The sequence below is a fragment of the Cynocephalus volans genome, chromosome 14 (assembly GCF_027409185.1).
Source record: "Cynocephalus volans isolate mCynVol1 chromosome 14, mCynVol1.pri, whole genome shotgun sequence".
NCBI lineage: Eukaryota > Metazoa > Chordata > Mammalia > Dermoptera > Cynocephalidae > Cynocephalus > Cynocephalus volans.
Genome location: NC_084473.1, coordinates 81,149,627 through 81,171,946, shown reverse-complemented (window position 1 = coordinate 81,171,946; position 22,320 = coordinate 81,149,627). Strand labels below are relative to the sequence as shown.

The 22,320-nt window shown below is 38.8% G+C and overlaps 1 protein-coding gene across 1 annotated transcript in view; it reads right to left on the bottom strand.

The window, feature by feature from the left end:
• Positions 1–22,320, bottom strand: part of DNAH6 (dynein axonemal heavy chain 6) — a 305,977-nt gene that overhangs the window by 89,815 nt on the left and 193,842 nt on the right. The window contains exons 45-55 of the mRNA XM_063078669.1: positions 16,287–16,518; positions 12,076–12,228; positions 10,681–10,821; positions 9,043–9,285; positions 7,531–7,698; positions 6,845–7,080; positions 5,482–5,743; positions 4,068–4,191; positions 3,751–3,947; positions 2,244–2,447; positions 1,323–1,448 (exon numbers count right to left, since the gene is read on the bottom strand). Of these exons, the coding sequence (XP_062934739.1) occupies positions 1,323–1,448; positions 2,244–2,447; positions 3,751–3,947; positions 4,068–4,191; positions 5,482–5,743; positions 6,845–7,080; positions 7,531–7,698; positions 9,043–9,285; positions 10,681–10,821; positions 12,076–12,228; positions 16,287–16,518 (2,086 nt within the window). The remainder of the gene's footprint in view (positions 1–1,322; positions 1,449–2,243; positions 2,448–3,750; positions 3,948–4,067; positions 4,192–5,481; positions 5,744–6,844; positions 7,081–7,530; positions 7,699–9,042; positions 9,286–10,680; positions 10,822–12,075; positions 12,229–16,286; positions 16,519–22,320) is intronic.

Below are 22,320 nucleotides of genomic sequence, written 5' to 3'. Positions count from 1 at the left end.
CTCCCAAGAGCACTTTGCTACAGTGAAAAGCCTCTTCTATTCAGGGGCAGAACATCACAGCAAGTCTTTCATCCACTTCCATGAAAGAGGAAAGTCCCTCAGGACCTCTTGAGTCCTGAAGTACCGCCGGGTTCAAGAATTCAATCTGGGGCTAATATAACAATGCCAAAAATTTCTGAAGACTTCACCCTCTCCTGTGACTTCAGGGTTTGAGGGAGGGACCAGGATCCATTACAGAACCTTCTGTGTGTTAGCTAATGCTAAGACATTAATTATTGTTCCTGGTCACCATGCAAGTGCTGCAGCTCAGCTGACCTGGGCCAAGGGTCTTTTCTGAGTTTCTGGTCTTTCTGCTGAAGCAGAGACACTTCTGGGCATGGTTATACTGAGATTCAGCTCATAGCCTGTGCTTTTGCTCTCTCATTCTTCTCTTATAAAAATAGAATGGTAAATTAAGGAAATAAACCACGATCATTAATCTATCTCTTTTGTGCCCACAGTTTTTGCCCTTCACATGGCTGAGCTCATCACACAGGTCGCAGCTTGCATATTAACCCCTCCAGCCATGCGTCTAAGTTAGGTTCCTATCCCTCCCCTTACTGGCTTTCTCAGCACCTGCTTGTTCCTTCAATGCCATTATCACAAGTTCTCTTCCTCTCCCCTCTCTCATTTCCCTCTCTCATTCTCTGTTTACTGTGTCTGTCCCCATCTAGATTGTAAGCTGTTGAGGACAGGCACCACATCTATATTGTTGGCCATTGGTTCTCAAATAATGTTTGTTGGTTAAGCGAACAATTTCAAAAACATCCATTTTCGGTGTGGTATCTGAGGTAATGGAGCACCTAGACACAACAAACAACCCCTTTCCCTCTTTTTTAAACAAAAGTTTATTCTTCTCAGTCATTACTGAACCTAATTCTGACCTTATGCCCAGGTAGAAAATATTTTTTATACCCACTGGAATGTTTTACTGACTTCACATCATTAGCATGTGCAGACAGTCCCTGACAGCAGTACTGCTTTGAATTTTCAGGGCGGCTAGCCATCAAGGGCCACAATAAGGCCTGAGCATCAGCAGTGTCAGAAAACAGAGCCCATCCCTCTTAACACCCAAACAATTCTGAACATGAAAGAATTGGTTTAATCAACAGATTTCTCCCCATATAAGAATATATTGTTTAAGGAGCAACGCAACTGGTTTGACCAATTTGAAAATGGAGTTGACAGGTGTTATTAGCATGACGCAGATACGAACTGTATAGGACTCTAGATACGATCTGAAAGTTGGGAACCAACATGAGAAAAGAAAGTGAAAAGCAAACCTCTTCCAGTAAGACAGGTAGACCAAGCCGGATGGAATTTTCAAGTATTCGTAGGAAATTACTATCTGTAAGCTTAATGACCTTTAAACTGCTTCTGCTTTCCTTGTTCCTTATCCAACGGTTTGCCTGTATAAGAAAAGAAGGAGCAGGGCATTTGCCTTAGAGTATAATAAATAGCTAGAAAGTGAAAGCTTTACAATAAAGTTTAGAAATTTTGTTCAATCTAGAAACAGATTTGAAATGTAAAAAAACACAAAGTAAGATAAAAATCTCCGTTCCCCCTCAGGAAAGACACCTTTTAAGCCCGATGTTTGGGACTCTTTCCTTTGTTCAAATTTGGAACAAATGAAGAAAAGAGGCATCTAGGAAAAAAGCCCATACTTGTGGTATACAAGTTTGTCTCACTTGCTTTCACAATGGCTCCCTTTTCCAAACCCTGTTTATTAGTGCAGTCTGATCTGTGGACTTACGGCATCAGCTAATGGGATTCTGTAAATTCCAGGCAGGATTGCCCTAAATTCCATTACACCCTGACTTCATTCTGACTCCTCAGACTTTTTAGGTGTTAACAGCACCATGCTTCTCCCAAGTAATCTAACTGGCCAGCTTATCTCAGACCTTTTAGGACCAAGGACTATATAAGAATGAATTTCTGTGAATTTCTGCCCCCATAGAAAACAGAAAACTAATGGTCAATCCCCTAAACAAAACCAATCAAAATAAAAGAGGGAGAGCACTTAAACTCTTCCTTTCCACATCCACAAAATCAGGGACTTGGACTGGAAGATTTCTAAATTCTCTTCTAGGTCTAAACCTTCATAATCTTACAAGTTTGTTAAAAGTCCACTATTACAAATTTTAATAGCTCAATATTAAGCAGAGCTAAAAGGCCATTCTTTATCTCAAGCATTTGTTACACACCTGATCTTGAGGATCAATCATCAAAGGCCACCGTCTTCCTTGAGTCACCAAAATGCCATTTTCTGTTGATGTCAAGTCACGGGGCAGCCCGTCAGTGTTCCATTGCCGTACTTCATAGGGATCTCCAAGAATGTTAATGAGACTGAAGGAAGGATCGATTGGGATCTCCAGAGACTGACAGTACTGGATCCAACACTCTACAAGCTGTAGAAGGAGGAAAGCTTACTTGTATAGAGTCAGAAACGGTCAGTAAACGAGGGGACACCCAAAGTGTGGTGGGTAGGAGTAAACGAGTGGCACGAAGAGCTAAGCCCTCGCACTCTCCACAGGCATCCTAGCATCAGCACAGGACACAAAAAGTGGACCAGGAATCGGGAGACCTGGGTGCTAGAACCATACCATTAACTAGCTATGACTTTGGACATGTCATCCACCCTAGTAATTGGTAGATGAGGGAAAGGGATGTTAGCGTCTTACCTCCTTCAATGAGTGATACAGTCATAAACAACAGAGAACTGTCTGCCCCCGAAAGGCACTATTGGCCCCAGTGAGAAACATGGCACCAGATGACCCCTGAGCTCCTGTAGAGTCTATATGAGTCCTATATCAGGTTTCATAATTCAAGGATGAGGGTGAATCATTTTTAGAAAGACATTTCATAAAAATGTCTATAAAATCCTTCCAAATAATTTAGTTTCCTGCAAAATGCACGTAGATGAAACTTTTGTTCTCTGATAAATGAGAGGTTTTATTTCTTTTTAAAAATATTTATTTTTAATTGATGGGTAACACTGATTGCTTTTTTCACATTTGAAATGTTATTTTGAGGTATATATACACTGTAGAATGGTTAAATCTATCTAATTAACAAATGCATTATCTCACATGGGTATTATTGTGGCGGTAGCACATCACACCCACTCTCTTTACATTTTTCAAGGCTACAACATATCATCATTAAGTACAGTTGCTTTTCTGTATAATAGTTTTCTTGAAATTCATTCCTTCTAGCTGTAATTATGTATTCTTTGACCAAGATCTCCTCACCCGCCTCCCCTCTAACCACCCAGAGGTTTTATTTCTTATAAAGATAAAAGCCTGAGGAAACACAGATTCATCGCGTACTGCTCCTTTCCCTTGTCCAGCCCTCAATCTGCCCAGTCTCACCAATTCAGAACATTTCCTCCTGGCTGACTTTACATGCCACCTCTGGTCATGAGGGCAGGGGACTCACGGTCCCTCTTCCTTCCCTCAGGTTCTGGTGCTGTGTTAGTAGTAAGTGACAGATAGCTTTCCAAGGCAGAAGGAAAGGGAAGAATGTGTTAAGGGAAGCCTAGGGGTAGATGATCACTGGCCGATGGGTGAGGTGGAGGGCTGTGGAATGTATAAATAAATTTCCACCACAGAGAACCTCTATGTGGAGCACCCGCATCTGAGCCAGAACAATGAACCCACCTTGCAGTTTCAGCTGCCTCTGACCACTCCTTAGGAAAGCAGGTTCACTCACCGATTGCCTGTACTGGGCCGTGAAAGCCCCATAATAGGCCACACAAGCCGCTGCTATGAACACGTTCCCGATGATGCTGGCTATCTCCTCCTCAAATTTCTCTATGCTTTCTTCCCATCGCACCTGCTCGTCTCCTAGCGCGGCAGTCAGCTTCCCAGCACGCACTAGGCGTGCTTTTGTCAGGGCCATAGTCTTCGCTAGAAAATTTTAAGAAGATCAGGTATGTTATTCAAGTTGAGATATGACTGCTTAAAAATTCTCCCCACTTTTGAAAATCAGGCATTTCCTGACCACTGTAAATTCTATGAGATACTTACCCAGACTTTCTTTTTCATTCACACCTTTGTCATATTTATCTTGTAAGGCTCGTATTTGATCTTCCACTTGTTTTAATAATGCTTGCTTTTCTCTCAGGGTAGCCATAGTAATATCAAGTTCGGCCTAATAAAATCAAGTTCATACTTAAGAATAGGCCCCCAAAGAAGGTTGAATTTGCTCATTTATAATAAAGATTTTAAAAAGTGACTTACATTCCTTTTCAATGTACAAAAAGATTTTGAGATAATATACCAAGTTAAAATAAATATCAGATAGAGTAAAATATAAGAGCAGAAGCAAACAAAATAAAACAAAACCAAAAATAAAGCCCAACAAGATCAATCATAAGAGGACTAGAGAAACAGGCGAACCAAGCATTTGGGTTGAATTAGTTACTACAACTGATTATTTATTAATTTTAAATGAAACAAATTAAATATTCATGCAATAGTGAAAACGAATCTTTCCTAACAGTTCTGTATACCAAAGGTCTTCAAACTGTGGCCTGCATGACAAATCTAGCCTGCTGCTTCCTTTTGTACAGTCTGCTAGCTAAGAACTATTTTTACATTTTTAAGTGGTTGGAAAAAAATTAAAAGGAAAATAATTTTTTGCAACAGGTGATACATGTATAAAATTTGAATTCCAGTGTCCATAAATAAAGTTATATTGAAACATAGCCATGCTTATTTGTTTATATATTGTCAGCGGTTGCTTTTGTACTGCAATGACAAGGTTGAGTACTTGCAACAGAGACCATATAGCCCACAATACTTAAAATATTTACTATCTGGATTTCTTTTTTTTTTTTTTTTTTGTCTTTTTCGTGACCGGCACTCAGCCAGTGAGTGCACCGGCCATTCCTATATAGGATCCGAACCCGCGGCGGGAGCGTCACCACGCTCCCAGCGCCGCACTCTCCCGAGTGCGCCACGGGCTCGGCCCCTATCTGGATTTCTATAGAAAAAGTTTTCTGGTCCTTTCTCTTAGCCACAGTTCCTTAAAACCTGCTCCGCTAAATGACCTTTCTTTGTTTTTCTTGGAAGACTAAAGACCTCACATTTGAGTGTGGATTAAACTGGTTCTAAAACCTCAGATGACACCATCAAGTGGAAAATAGAAAAACTGACCATCAGATGCTAGAACTAAAAGGCTCCTTGAAAATATCGTAGACTATTCCTCTTTTTTCAGATAAACATACTAAGGCCTCATTTTCCTTTTATACTGGAAGAGAGCTGATTTTGGAGATAATTTCTGAAAAAAAAATTCTTTGCCAGATATTGTTTAAAACAAAAGCTAATGTTCAAGAGCTATCTGTGTTGTGTAGGACCACAGTGGCATTACGCAGAGAGCATGAATGATTGATGATCATGGCCTTTAATTCTATGAAATATCACAATACAAACGACATACCTGTGCAGCGCGGAGTTTTTGTCTCTTTGGTTCGACTTCCTTGAGTACTCGAGAGTACAAATCTATTGCTCTTACCCACATGCACATGGATTTACATGCTTTGGACACTTTCTCTACTTTTTCAGGTACGAAATCGGGATTATTAATATACTTTTGAAGCTTTGCCAATATCTGAGGCTTTATGTTTTCCTTATCATATTCCAAGACCCTTCTTAGAAAGTTAGAGTCACCAAGAAGTTGCTTTGCTGTTGGCCAATCAGGCCTGAAAGACACACATGGTAAGTTAATAGCATTGTAATAAGTTAATATAAGAACAAAAGAAATGTATTCCTTTGAGAACATCACAATATTATCCCAGTGGGTGGGAGTTTTAATCTCGGTGCTGTCATCCCAGTAACTGGTAGTTATGTACACCACAATTAATTCATGGGGAGAAAGGAAATTGGATGACTAAGTTTACATGCAAGTCTGCTTTGGTAGAGAAAGAATTATAAAGTCATAGAATTTTAGAAATGCAAGCCATTGTAGAAAGAATAGTTTCCTTTAAAAAAGGCACTAGGCACTCACGTTTTACCTCCTTTGCCCTGGTTTTGACTTTGAAAATCTCTTGCCAGGGCACTACAGTGGCCTTTTAACTGGGCTTTGTGTTTCTTGGTCAAACTTGCTCTTCTGAACTTTTGCCAGATTGGTCTTTCTACCATAAAAATCTGATTAGGTCAAAAACGTTCAACAGTTCTCAGGCCCCTCTGCCCAGTGCTCCCCAGGCCCTACCAAGTGCCAGCCTGAGGGTCAGTGAGGAAGCTTGGGGTGAGGGAGTGCTCTGGGCCCTTTGCTTGGTTTTACACAAAAAGGTTTATTATAACTCAATTTTAATTGAGAAAAGGGCTGTATTGCTAAAGAAAGTTTGAAAACTACATATCTCCAAGATGAAATCTGAACTGCTTAGTGCGGCATACAAGACCTTTCGCGCCATAATCACTGCTCTTCTGTCCAGCCCCATCCCATTCCATGAGCATCAAAGGTCCTGAGCTCTTCCTTCCATCCCACTCTCTGACTGAGCATTGTCTTCTGAAAAACCTGCTCACACCTCCCCGGGTAGACTTAGGCATCTATTCTTGGCACTTTCAAAACTATGCAACTCTCACATTGTCTTGAAATCATTATTTTTCATGTTTGTTTCCCCACTAGACTATATGCATCTTGTAGGGAAAAACTATATCTTTTATCATCTAGCACAAAATAGACGTTGGAAAAAAATGCTTGTAAATCAATTTGTTGAATGACCAATTGAATTGAAAATGGAGAAAAACAATAAAGGAATCCCACCAGGTATTCTGGTAACTCGTGATTCTGAATTACTCACTTGGCATTCAGGAGGATGGAGATGGCTTCCATTACAGTCATGACCAAGTCTGGGGGCTTTGTAAAAACTCTGATTTCAGATATGTCTGCTTTATCCAAGGAATCCAGTGCTTTATTGGCAGCTTCGAGCGCTGGTAGCGCTTCTTCAAGGTCTCTTTGAGCATCATCAGCTATTGCTTGGGTTTCTTCAGCTTTCACTTTTGCTGTAGCTTCATCTTCTTGCACAACGTGACGGACCTAACCGTTGAAACATGATTGCTTAAGTGGCCTCGTTATTTGAATTTCAATGTTTAAAAACAAAGCCAATAACAACGAGTCATATTTTGCCTTTGGATTAGACCAGCGATGAGAGGGAATTAGCTGAATTGCATTTTATGCTGTCCTTTGTCTATCTCATGCCACGCTGGTAGCGATATGGAGATGCAATTGTTGTAACAAATAGCTCCTTCCTAGGAGAGGCAGAGCTGCTTTATATTTGTAGCAGCTACTTTTCTCACAGTTCTCTGTCCCACTCACTGAGCTGATTTAGGAAAGGGAGATTGTTTACAACTTAAAAGCATTGCTAAATTTACCACTTAATTATTTTATGACATATGTAATGAATAATCCAATCACATATCATTGTATATAAGTGATCAATTACTTAACAAAGCCTTCTTATCCATTCTGTCAGGTAATGCAGCTTACCTGATCAGCATTTTCTTGATCTAACGCCAATTTTTCCATCAAGGCTTCAACATCTTGTGATTTTGTTAAAAGCACAGGTTCTAAAGCTGAAAGATCTAATTTCATTTTATCTACCAGTAGGTTTGTTTCTAATAGCTTGGTGAGACCATTCTTCACCCGATCTCGTGCCTAAATGACAACAAAAATTTCTATTACAATGATTATTATACACTATAAGTTTACTGGCATCTATTGGTCATGTATTAGAATTCTGCATCTACAGAATTGGTAAATCAGTTTGTAATACTTTAAGTTGTGAACGTATTACCAGTTGGGAAATCTCCAGGTAATAGAACGCTAGGAAATGGCCATGACATTCACCATGGTGTGTTTGGATCCATGACTCCTGGCCATAGCAGTGGGATATCACTGGACTGTGGCTCACTAAGGGTGGGACCCCATAATATTATTTTTATTCTCTGTGGTAGCATGTTGAATGAGTGAGGGACAAGTTCAGATGGAAACCCTTGGAGGCCACAGCTCTGGGAGCTTTTCTACTCAAGGTGGGTCAGTAGGGCTGATAGCCACCAGGGAGACAGGGCCCTGGGTGCCTAGCTGTGGTTGCTGGATCTGAACCCTACTTCCCAGTGGTAGACAGCTCTTGACTAGGATCGAAGGGGTGGTATATGGTACAGGGGACACCTGGGAAGAAATGTTTTTTGAAGGTGAGTCAGCAATCTTGATTCAAATTGCCAGGTTTCAAAAATATTTGCTAAGTTATTTTACAAGTCATGTATTTTACCAGTTAAAAGTCCTCTGAAAGAAATTTTAACATATCTAAATGGTAAATGATTCCATTTTTAGTGTGCTTAAAATGTTGAAAATTTTAGGTCATATTAGCCTGACGATGATGATGGCGGCAGCTACATTTTCTCAGCACCTCATTTGTATCATCAGATCACAGTCCAAGCCCTTCATGGATAGTGTCTTATTTAACTAAATTCCACAACAATCCTAGAGGTAGATGTAGACATTTTGTAATTGTATTTTCTACTCAGGCCTTGAGAAGTTATGTAATGTGGTCAAAGTTGCACAGCAAGAGGCAGAGCATAGGTGTCACCCAGTTTGGCTGATCCTTGCTCTTAATGGGAACTGTTGATACATATTAGAACACTAAAATCCCATCTCTATTGCCTAACACAAAGTTTTCCTCCATATTAAATACTGCAGAGATAACCAGTTCTCTGCTTAACTTTGATGATGTTGCAATGTCCATATTATTCTCCTGAGTCAAGGATACTTATGGAAATGATGGAAGAAAAATATAAATATCAAGGAAGGGGAAAACCCTTGAACCGACTGCATGGAGCACTTTTTGGTCATAGTGCATGCTGTCAAGGGCATACGTCAGAAAGAAGAGAGAATCTGTATCCCTCTAGTAAGATGGTGCATAGATCTTCCACTCATTCTCGAGTTTTGAGTTCAAGCAAAAAAAAAAAAAAAAAAGATTTTCCTTGACAATACTGAACTTACGGAAATTATCTGCCTCCTTTTTTCACTCAGCATGGACAGGTAAAGATTGATGAGCTCCAAGTAGGAGGTGGGCGTGGTGTAGTAGCGCCTGCGGAGCTCGTTGTAATAGCGTTCTGCCATGTGGGACACGCTCAGGTGAACGTTCACGCACATGAGGGAAAGCTTTTCTTTCAGTTCTTCATTTCCAGGGTCGACATTTGAGAAAAATGTCTTTGACACAGAAAGAAGTGCTTCTCTGGGCCACTGTAAATAAAGGAATAATCTGGAAATCTGTTGGTCATTTTAATAACATATAGTTTAATAATGAAGAAAAATATATTTCTCTGGAACTCTTCCTTGCCTAGTTCCCCCTTTCACCCAGTTAACTCCTATTCAGGTCTATGGTGCTTAACGAACTGAATGGCTTTATCCATTAGAGGGGAGCCTGGGTCTCCATTTGTAGACCACTATGTCTCCCCAGCACAGTGTCAGGTGCATAGAAGTTGTTCAATAAATATTTGTTGATGGAATGAGTGAACGATTGGGTGTCTTTAGAATTCCCATGAATAGAATCACATACATTATAAGACCTCATGTCCTCACTCTGTTTATTATGCAGTTGGGATTTCAGGTCCATCATATAACCACTGTCCTGTGTGCATCTTAAACCCTTTGCTCCTCTCTTGTTTCTGTGAGCTCATCTGAACTTAGTCAAGTGCAACTCTCTGCTACTCCATGCCTGCAACTGTGCAGCTGAGGATGCTGGAGAAAAACACATAACCATGTGACTGGCCTCACTTTAAGTTCATGACAACTCACTCCTTAGTGCAGCTCAGAAATGCTTCTACATTTTCTAATTCATTAGTTCTGTAATCTCCCAAGTGAGTATTATTTTACACCCTATTCTACTTCCTCAGACCACTAACATTTCTTCTTTCCTCTTCCCTCTCAGCTGATGACCTTGCTTCTCACATGGCTAAAACAAATAGAAGCAATGCAAACAGAACTTCAAAAAGCTCTCACACCCTCCCACCTCCCTGCTTCAGAGCTCCTATACTTTGCCTCGCCTCCTGTCACTTGGGTGAGCTGTGTGTGGTCCCTGCCAAGGTCAGCTCCTTCACTGATGACTAGATCCATCCTTTCTTGCTTACTCAAGGACAATGGTCCTACACGCTTAACTCTGTGTGCTGCATCTTCAATGCATTTCTCTTTTCGGGATCATTTTTCATCAGCACACACACACATGCTGCTTATGTTCCCCACTTAAAAATACTTTTCTCTTGACCTCTTATACCCTTCTAGCTATTACCCCATTTTCCTGCTTTCCTTTGGAGCAAAACTCCTTGAAAAGAGTTGCCTCTACTCACTGTCTTTGATTCTCTCCCCTTTTCTCTTTTGAACCCTCTCCCCCAACATCCATTGAAATAGCTCTTGTCACCTGAATACTGATAACTTGTATGTCATGAAATTCAATTGTATCCTCCTCCTTTATTGTTTTGTTTTTGTTCTATGATTGTCATTGTTATTCCCTGTATGAATGTAAGTTCCCAGCAGGCTTTAAAGCTAGTGTGAGTATCTGTAAGTTATTCTCAGACAATGTGCTACCTCTTTAAAATCAAGCAAGTCCAACTTCTCAAAGACATACAGGATGTCACCAACCTGGACAAACCAGTCAATGGTGCAGCAGTTCACAAGGGATGGAAACATCCGGCATCGAGATCGAAATGCCTCCCCGACTGGGCTCATGCAGAGGACAATGTGCAGCTTCTGACGAACTCTGCTGATAAAGAATTGAAACACCTGACAAAAAGAAAATATGTATTTATAATAAGGATGAAGCAACAATGAAAATAGGTGTTGGCTAATACATTTAAGGCTACCAATATCAAATAAAAAAATTAGTATAGTAGATATGCAAACTGTTTTGTTCAGCATCCATTCCAACCCTTTCTTTCACACGGTCTAGAAAGATTAGAAACATTTTGCAGACTCTATTGCAACTATGGTTCTGGATATGATTTAGGTCCTCCTCATCAGTGTATTTGAGGAGACCCCTTGAATAAAGTGGAGAGAGAGATTCATATGAGGTTTTGCTTTGGGATGGAGGACAATTGGGATAGAAGCACAGGGTGCAGGACATCAATTTTTGCAGGTGCAGAGCCTGGCAGAAGTGGCATGGCTGCTGGGGCTATTATCTCTGTTCAGCTGCTTCCTGACATGCTGGAGGACACATGGCTCTGCAGCTGAAGCAGAGGCATGCTGATTGGTTGCATGACTTCCTGGTTCAGCAGGAATGGTTGTGGCAGAGGCAGCAGCTTCCTTGAGCATTGGTGTCTACAGTGTGCATTTTATATTCATGCCAAGGAGTTCAGTCTGGAATCTCTTCTTTCACCCTTCCAATGATTCTGTGTCCCTCTAGTAAATCCCTTTCTGCTTACATTGGCTGAAATAGAGTAGATGTCTATACCTATAATCCCCAACCTAGCAGGAGAGGAAAATCTTGCCATGGGGCACAAAAAAGACATGAGAAAGAACAGCCAAAAAGTTAAAGAAGGTGCAGAAAGAAGGGAAAAGATGGGTAGACAATTAACAGTGTGAACCCAGCATGATGCTGGAGAAACAGAGGTGGACAACAGCTATGCCGTTCCTGAGAGAGTGAGAGAAAATGCATTTCTGTTTTAGCTGTGTTGCAAATTTGCTTAGGGGATAGAAAGTACAAAACTCATGCCTTAGCCCCCTTAGGCAGGATCCTGTGGGTGTGTGAAGTAAACTTGTGCTTAAAGAAGAGTAAGGGAAGCTTGCTGCTTTGGATAAGACTGTAACTCCAGTGGGGCAGTAGGGTTTCTGTTGTCTGAGTCCATGGACGTTTCTGGGAGTCTGGTGAACCAATGCTTTGAGCAAAGAAAACAAAATACATAGAATTGCAAAGGAAACACATTTTACTGAAAAAAATTCTATCTATGGACCCCTTCAGGGCATCTGTGAACTGTTAAATGAAAGGCTACGACAACTTTTTGTTTTTTAAATCCATGTAACTATTCTGGCATGTCCTACCTCGTCTCTATTCCCCTCGGAAATTCCTGCTTCTTTTGCTCTCGGTCTGGTGGCTGCTAAAACCTGCTCCAGTTCATCCTTTTCAAATAAATTAGGCACTTCACCTGAGTTCAGGATGTTATTTATATCTTCTAGGAACTCCTCCACTACAATCTGTAGAAGAAAGCAGAGTGACCATTGTAACTCACTCAATCATTTTACATTAATTGCATATAAATTATAATGCAAAGATTTATTCTAAAATTCACAGGAGTTAATTTTATCTTTAAGAGAATATAATCTTAAAAGTTAGATGAAATTCTAAAATTCTAACATAGCAAATACATTGATTTTTTCATTTTTCCTTCCTGTTTGGTTTCTTAAAAGGTATCCCTGTTCCCCAATGTTCACCGCAGCACTCTTTACAATAGCTAAGAGTTGGAACCAGCCCAAATGTCCATCATCAGATGAGTGGATACGGAAACTGTGGTATAATCTACACAATGGAATACTACTCTGCTACGAAAAGAATGAAATACGGCCATTTGCAACAACATGGATGGACCTAGAGAGAATTATATTAAGTGAAACGAGTCAGGCACAGAAAGAGAAATATCACATGTTCTCACTTATTGGTGGGAGCTAAAAATAAATAAATCAATACACACAAAACCGAGGGGAGGGGGCAAGAAGACACAATAATTACAATTCCTTGGAGTTGATACGACAAGCGAACAGAAAGGAGGTTGTTGGGAGGGAGGGGGGAGAGGGAGTAAGGAGGGAGGTGTCAGTAATGGGCCATAATAATCAGCCACATTGTATATTGACAAAATAAAATAAAATTAAAAAAAAAAACATAAAAAATAAAAAAAAAGAATGAAAGTTAAAAAAAGGGCATTCGTATTTTACCTAGTTCAAGTCATATGTGCAAGTATTTTATATTCTTCACCTTTCAGTTTCTATTTTATCATAAATATTAATCTAAAGTTCTCTAGAGTACTCATATTTACAACCATAGATAGGGGAGTGCAACACACCATTGAGCTGATGTGCCTTACATTTACATGAACATGGTTTAAAGTGTTGTTTACATTATAAGAACATCTTTAGGTTTTTAGCTTTTTTCCAAAGTTGTATTATGGTCTTGGAATAAATTCCCAGGAGTGAGACTAGTAATTAAAGTGCATGAATATTTTCTGGATTTTGAAGATTCTACTATTTCTCTTTCAATTCGAGGATGACTTCATTAACCTTTAATATTTATTTTTGTTTATTTGGGGAGTATAAATGTTTCTTTTGGGAAAATTTAATTTGTATGTCTTTGATTATTTGCAAGGGCAAATACTATTCCACATTTATCATTTTCCATTAAAAAAATCTGTTCAAACTTTGCATACTGGGGGTTTCATTTTAAATTTGAATGAGTAATTTACATACTATAAAATAAACCTGTTGTCTCTCATAATTGATACAAATATTTTAAAATATTTTATCATTTACTCTTTAACTTCAGTTAATTTTTAGTTATATAGAAGTTTGAGTCCTATATATTTAACTATGACAACGTATTTATTATTTTTTTCTTCATTTATAACTTTCTGTTTTTTCTTAAATGAACTTGACATAATTGTGTCTGTTAATTTTCCCAAGAATAAACAGTAGTTCTCTTTGTCCTAATTTGTCTTTCTGCTTTTTATCTTACTGTTTCCTTTTCTTATTTGTCTTGATGCTTCCTTGTGGCCTTTTTCCTCCTAAAGTTTTAAGTAAACTGATTTGTGTAGTTACTAATTTTTGATTCAAATCTATAAATTTAACTTTGAGAAATGTTTGGTTGCATTCCATAGATTTTAAAAAATATTTAGTTCTTCCCCCCTATTATCTAAACAGAGATTTTGATTTTCTTGATCTTTATATAAGCATTCTAAAGCACTCAGCCACATCATTAATTTCTCCTTTGATTAAAGCACAGGCAAAGAAGGTTATTGTACAGTTTATGCTTTTTAAAATTTAATAAAAATTTCTTTAAACCTAATATATGATCAGTTTTTGTAAACTTTCAGTAGTATTAGAAAAGATTTGCTTCCTCTGTAAAATATAAAATATGAGGTATTTCAAAAAGTTGTGGAAAAATAGAATTAAAAGATAATACAAATCACTCTATAAACTTTTTGAAGTACCCTTGTATCGGCTGTTAATTCTGGCTTAGAAATCATATTATTTATATTATTTAAAATACTTATTTCTCCTTTGCATTTGCTAGGAATAGCAAATTAAACTCTGTTTTTTAACATCTTATCTCTCTCAATTCCTTCTCACATTTATAATAGTTTTGCAAATATATGTGTATATACATATACTCATATATACACACCCAAGCATTCCAGTTATTTTGGTTTTCACTCTTCTTCACTATAGGACATTTGAGATCGGCTGGGGCTTTCAACAGAGTGTAATAGCTTTTTGTTTGCTTAAAGTGGAGCAGGACAGTATGACTTGATTTTTGGAGCTATAATACTTTGAGTCTTTTTATATGACTTGCTTGACTTTTAAAAGCAATGCTAAATCAACAGAGTAACCATTATTCTTTCAGAAGGAGAGAAAAAATCTAGGGTAATTAGAGGGGGTGGGGGAGGGAGTGGGGATAGTGAGAGATTGGACAAGGGGCATAAAGAATAATTACGATTTGTAACAATATACATGCTAGTAATATTGATTTGATCAACATATCTCAATGTTGAACCCCAAAAATATGTATAATCAATTTTGATTCAATAAAAATTAAAAAAAATAAAAGCAATGTTAAAGATTCTATAAGAAATATCTTAATTTTAGAATAACTAGAAACTATAGATAAGCAAAACTCAAAACCGCATGACCTAGACGTTTTCTAATTGCACATATGGCATATCTACTTTGATGTACCTTGAACCCAAGAGCTTACATGGTAGATGTTTTGTACACGTGTTAATGATGTAACAACCCATTATGAACATTTTCCATATTAATTAATGGGTACGTTTCTACAATATGATTTTTCATTTTTTACATAATTCTCTATTATGTGATCATGCCAGAATTTACTTATCTGACTCTCTCTCTCTGGAGATTGAAGCTCTTTCAAATTATTATTTAAAAATATTACAGTAGATATTGTTGTACATGAAACCTTGAATGCAGCTCTGATTATATGTAAGTGAAATTTAAAGGCTTTATCTACTAACTTTATTGCCAACTACCGTCCAGAAACGTTTTGCTAACTTACAGTCTTCCAGTGAGAAAGTCTTCCAGGCCTATTTCCCCCATAACTTTGCTAATGCTGCATATTATGATTTTCAAACTTTGTCAATTTTCAAGGCCAAACCATTGGCATTTTTATTTATTTAAATGTCTTTTATTAATGGGGGAGCTGAACATTTCTTCAGGTGTTTAAAGCCCTTGTTTGTTTTTGGGAACTCCTTATTCACATTCTATTACAGTTTTATATTTCTTCTATTAGTGTGTTTGCTTTTCATTTTTCATTTGTATAAATATTTATATACTAAGATATAAACTCATTGCATGTCATAGATGTTAAAAATATTTTTCGCGTTTTGTGTTTGCACTTAATCCTACTTAACAATGTTTTAAAAATTAAAAAGAAGCTTAAAATATTTGTATGTCAAATCTATCACTTTTTAATTTCTTGGCTAATTTCCAGAAAGATTTATTTTTCCTAAACTTAAATTACCCAAAAGTAATGAATGTAGAAAATCCTCAACTGGAGTATTAATTCAAGATCAGCTAAATTGGCTATTGTAGATATAGATATAATCTTACTTCAATTTTAAAGTTAATTTGGCCCTAAAACATAGCCCTTATTTTTTCCTTTTCTTGGGGAAAGCATATTTCTTTAACTGATTTTACGTAGGGAATTATTTTCTTATATATACTTCTATAGACAGAGTTTATTACCTTTTGCTGCTATCTTTTTCTTTTCCTCAAAGAAAAGTTAAAAACCTTCTCACCTCTTTAACCTTTGATCATATTTAAGTACTTAGAATTTAAAGGAGGAAAATACTTAAAACAAATAAAAGAAATAAAATGTGTTATAAAAGTCTTTTACGAGGTGCAGGAAATCTGTTACCAAAGGGAACGGTCTGCTGAAATTTGTCCTACAAACTGTTCAAAGCACACACTGGACCGTAATACCTGTATGTTTCCTGTTCTTATGCGTGGGCCATTTAAACATGTACCTGGGTGTCCGTGAAAAGGAAAACCATGTTGTTGTCTTCTACACCAGCCATTTTGTACAACTTCCTCAGGTCTTCGTGAAAGCTATCATAATTATATCCCCGGCTAAGTTCAATCTGCAAGCATTTGTAACCACATATATGAGCTGCAAGTCTCGTAAGCGACTGCTTTCCTGTGCCTCCTACTCCCACAAGGAGGGCATTGCCTCTTTCCTGACGAATCATCCGGGCAATCCTGCAGGGAGCAAAGCAGAGAAAGATTTATTTCAAGTTCACAGATGTGCTTCTGCTCAGAAGGCCTGCCCCACCGTGGAAGGCTGCTGGCCAGCGGAGCTCAGCTTTGAGCAGGATGCTGCAAGAGGAGACTTTATGTCTGAGGCTCAAGGTAGGACGAACATTGCTGCTGGGCTTTTCCATTTTTCTGTCTCTTCCTCATTTCCTACAGACTGTTGGCTCTCTGCCTTAGTCGTGCAAATTTAGAATAAAGTAAAATCTCTCTTCCCTTTGTCAAAGTATGAAGGATCTTGTCAGGGACCCTGGCTGATCTAGAACACAATGTACGTTAACCATTATATCGGCAAGCCTAGGTCTCCATTTACAAGGATGAGAGAGCAGAAAAATGACTGGACCTAGGAAAAGACACTGTAGTTCAGAAGAAATCAGCAAAACAATTTGAAATAGATTTGCTGCAAGATACTAACAAAATTTTAGGTTTTCCAAACCATGTTAACGAGAATTAAAGAAAGCACTACAATCATGATACTACAGTGAGTACTTAGAAAGAAGGAGAAAAAAGGGCTGACCCCGTGGGGCACTCGGTAGAGTGCGGCGCTGGGAGCGCGGCGACGCTCCCGCCGCGGGTTCGGATCCTATATAGGAATGACCGGTGCACTCACTGGCTGAGTGCCGGTCACGAAAAAGACAAAAAAAAAAAAAAAAAAAAAAAAAAAAGAAGGAGAAAAAAATCTGAGTTTAGGAAAAATTGAATAGAGATGGAAAATCTGACAACCAACCTGCAAACCTCAGTGGAAAATTGAATAGGTAAAGTAGAGGACAAAATCAAGGAACATACTCAAAACTCGGAGAAAAAAGATAGACAAATCTAGAAGAAACAAATGGAAACAAATGGGATCCCAGAGGCCACATAGCAGGAATTACAGAAGGAGAGATAAGAAGGGTAGAACCGATGCCACAGTGACTGAAGCAAAGGAAGAAACCACCAGAGCGAAGCCCACAGACTGAGGGTCGGGGATTAAAAAAAAAAAAAAAAAAAAAAAAGGAGGAAGGCAAAACACTAAATATTTTCTAGGAGATATATGAATATAGTATTATATAAAATAGAAATCTACATTTTAGACATAACTGAAAAGTTTTGTGAGCATCTAAGGCAGAAATAATAGATTACACCCAAAGGAACAAATACTTTTAGGCTGGCCTCAGACATCTATTCTATGAGATGACACTCTATAACACAACGAATAGAGAGGGAAAAATATCATGCTGTGGCCCGGAGAGTAAATCATCTGCAAACACTTTCTAAAAAATTTCTGGAAGATATGCAGAAGTATGAACAAAATCAAAAAAACCCAAGAAGGGGGAAGAAACATCAGTATAAAAGTGAATGGTATATAGATTCAAGTCTATATATTGTTTAGATGATAAAAAATGGAATGATAATTGAAAGATCTTGATCATGGAATGATCTTGAAAAGAAGATACAGTGTAAAAATAATTTCTTTTTGAAATTATCGTCACCACTGTCTAAAATCTCAGACTGGGTCAGCAAAACTAGAAATCATGGGAGAAATGTAAAAGCATGTTTAATTTTGTCTTTTTTTTTTTTTAACAAGAAGCATCTATATTATTTGTCTATCATCTATGTAGTTTTATTCATGATGCTGATAATTGGAGAAAACAATGTTCAAATATTTTAAAATTATAATGGCTTTATTATTTTTTAATTATGAAAGTATAACATGGTTTCTGTAATCGCTGAGAGGACACCCATGCAAGCCCTTTCCCTCATGTGAGCTCCATCATGAGGCTGGATGCTGTCCAGTTCTTGTGAGAACAGTGCACAGCATCACGGCAGGTGCTTCATAAATTATCTGTATTCAAATAACCAACTTCTAGAGACCTGGACAGCTGTGAAATAGGGAGCACCGATTAGCTATTATACTCCATCATCTTTGGTGGCAGGGATAGGAGCTGTGTAGTGTGAGACTAGAGCAGGGAGTCTACAAGGACTTACTTAAGGAGTGCTCCTCCAAGGACAAAGTACAGACTCCTGGTCACTATTTAGGATCTTCTGCAACAAGAATCAAACTTTCAAATTGGTCTCCTCTAACCTCACACCATCTCCTGCTCCTCAGACAGGTTTGCTCTTTCCGTACCCTGAATGCCTGAGAACATTGCTTTGTCTAGAACAGGGGTCAGCAAGCTATGGCCTGTGGGCCAAATCCTGCTCTCTAACTCTGTGTGTGTGTGTGTGTGTGTGTGTGTGTGTGTTCAATGGTCTGCGAGCTAAGAATGGTTTTCAGATTTTTAAATGGTTGAAAAATATTCAAAAGAGTAACATTTCCATATGTGAAAATCCATATGTGAAACATTAGTTTCACATATGTAACAGAATCCATAGTAACATTCCATATGTGAAAATCATATGAAATTCAAATATTAGCATCTATAAATAAAGTTTTATTGAAACTGCCAAGCTCATTCATTCACTTACTGTCTGTGGCTGTTTATGCATTACAATGGCAGAGTTGAGTGGCTGCAACAGGGACTGTATGGCCTGAAGAGCCTAAAATGTATTTTTAAAAATACACTTTTTAATTGACACATAATAATTGTACATATTTATGGGGTACAGTGTGATATTTTGATACATGCATACAATGTGTAATGATCAAATCAGACTAATTAGCACATCCAATACCTCAAACCTTTATCAATAAAATATTTTCTATCTGGCCCTTTACAAGAGAAATTTGTTGACTCCTTCCCTAGAATCTTTTGTCGATTCCTTCCCTGGAAAAACCAAGACCCACAGGCACCATTTTCATTGCTGCGACTCTGTCACAATGCACATCTAGTGGAAGACGCATAAGATTATCTGTTTGCTTGTTTCTCTTCAGCTACCCATGTGAGTACAAAACTGAGGTCTGAATAGATATAATAATTTTTTATATATTTTCGTAATGCACAAGTGTCCTACAGTGGATGAAATATTGAATATTGTGAAAATCTTGCACTTCATATGTCACTGTTTCCTTGTTCCATGTACATTATTATTTATATTAGTTTGATTATTTCTATCTGAGATTATTGGAAACAAATGACTTGTCCATTCTGCTTCTCCATGTTATTTTTTCTGGCAATTTACCAATAAATGGTTCAAAAACGCCCCTCAGTGAGAATCCTCTAATGTAGTGGGCACGTTACATTTTCTCTGATACCGTAGGTGACAGTTCACTCTCCCACTTAGTGGTTTATGTTTTAATAGAGAGATCTGTTCTACCACCCTTGGAGTGTGGTGAAGACTTGGGGGCATGTGATGGGTAGAAATTGCCTGGTGTGGCATAGAAAGAGAAATACCACATGTTCTCACTTATTTGTGGGAGCTAAAGATAAATAAATAAATATACAAACAAATAAAGGGTAGGGAGGGAAGAAGACACATCAATCACAACAATTCCTTAAACTTGTTAAGACAAGTGAACAGATACGATGTAGGTGGGGGGGAGGGGAGAGAGGGACGGGGGAAAGAGGAACGGGTAAAGGGACACGAAAATCAACTATAATATATAATGAGAAGTTAAAATAAAAAGGAAAGAAACTGCCTGGTGCGTTTGCCCCTTAAAACACGAGTTCTGAAGTAAATTTTTTTCACTGAGTTGGGAAGACTTTTACCCACTTACCCTATGCCAAGAAATGAAAAACAGAATTATTGCCAATAAATGGAAATGCAGGATGTGCTAAATTTCTGAATATTTTTACTCCATAACTCACATTTATAACGAATCCCTTTCCATCGCTAATCAGTGTTTGAAAGCTCTTACTTACAAGTAGAAATACGTTTTCTCTGATTCCTAACTACTAATCTTCTCTAGAAAAAAAGAGAACACGTCTACATCGTTATTTACATGGCAGTCCTTTGTGTATCTGAAAACCAAATCTCCACCATTCTACGCATGGTTTTTAATTTCCCCCTGTAATATTTTAAACAAACCTTGAGTGGCCTGGTGATTCTGTCTCACAAAAGTAAGACAGATTATAAATACAATTCAGCTGGCTTTACCTGTCGTCTGGTCTATTCTCCAGGAAGTTTCTCAGACCAGAGTGCTGACATTACTTTTTTCCTTGCAGGCTTAGGGACTGCCTGAGCTATGGGAATAAAAGTTGTCAGGGGATAGAGTGTGGGTATGCTGGCAGTGACGGATGGGAAGCAAATGGTTGTATGTTATAACTCTCGAGCTGTGACAAACACAAATTCTTGAATTAGAGTTAATTAAAGAGCAGAAAGATAGGATAAGTGCAAGACTTTATTTGCTTATGGTTTATGTGAAAAAAATCCTGGGGATTTAATTGTCAATCTTAAGAAGGACCAACACTAAAATGTAGTTGACTTGGGGAAAAAAAACAAAGCTGTTAAAATCTTGCTGCAGCAGTAGACCATGGGAAATCCTGTTCTCTCTCGTATTTCATGCTGCTTCTTCTACAGAATATGATATCAAATCTTGGTACCACACTTTAAGTGGAACATTGAAAAATTATAAAGTGCTCAGTATGTCGAGGGTTGGAAATAATCTCTAGCAGGCAATATGAAAGACTGGGATAATTTTGCTTAGAGAAGATAAAGCTAAGAAAAGCATGGGGATGATTTTTAAATATTGGGAGGGCTGCCATGAAAAAGAGTGAGCCGATTTTGGGTGGGAGGACCTGCAGTGGAGATAGAGCCAAATCACTGGATGTGATCCCCAGCCTACCGGTCCACTACATAGAGGACTTCAGACAATTTACCTAACCTCACAGCGGCATACTGCATTGTCCCCAAAATGGCTGCAACAATGTTTCTGGTCCTGCTCACTCTTTGACTCCATCAACAGTCTCTGTTCTCTTCTAATGAACCTGGGTGGGGCTATATGACTGCTTTGACTGAAGAGTATGATAGAAGTGATGCTATGTGACTTTCAAGGCTAAGTCAAAAAGGCCATTTAGCTTGTGCCTGGCTCTCTGTCTTGGAGCATGTGCCTTTGGAGCCCTGTGCCACCCTATAAGAGGCCTGGACACCCTGATGCTACTGTGCTGGAGAGATGTGTGGAGAGACCACGTGGAGGCAGAGATGCTCCAGGGGCTCTAGCTGCTGTCTGATTGCAACTGCAAGAGAGACCCCTGAGAGAGAACCATTAGAGATTATGGTAAAATGAAGCTGCTAAGTGTTGGAGTGACTTATTACGTAGCAATAGGCCACTGGAACATTCTCCGAGCCTTATTTGTAAAGAGATTATGATACTGAGCCATAGAGAGAAGTGTTGTGACGGTTAAGTGAGATGCTGAATATCGTGGTTTTATATGTACACTGAGTGCCATTATTATTACTGCTCCACAGGAAGGAACTGACACCTGAAGTCATAGGAAGGTCACTTTAACACTTAGAATTGTCCGACAGGATAAGAACCACTTCAAAAAGTGTTGCATCGCCCTCCCACAACCAGGCAAACCCTGCCAGTGCCTTGGGGCCTGCCCAGTGACCTGAGGCATGGAGAAAGGTACTGGACCCTCCTCCCACAACCAGACACACTGTGCCAGTGCCTCAGGGCCTTCCCGGGGACCCAAGGCATGGAGAAGGGGACCAGACCGCCCTCCCATGACCAGGCACACTGTGCCAGCTCCTTGGGTCCCACCTGGTGACCTGAAGCATGGAGAAGGGGACTGGACCCCCCTCCCACAAACACACCAATCCAGATCCTTGGGTCCTGCCTGGTGACCTGAGGCATGGAGAAGGGGACTGGACTGCCCTCCCTCAACCAGGCAC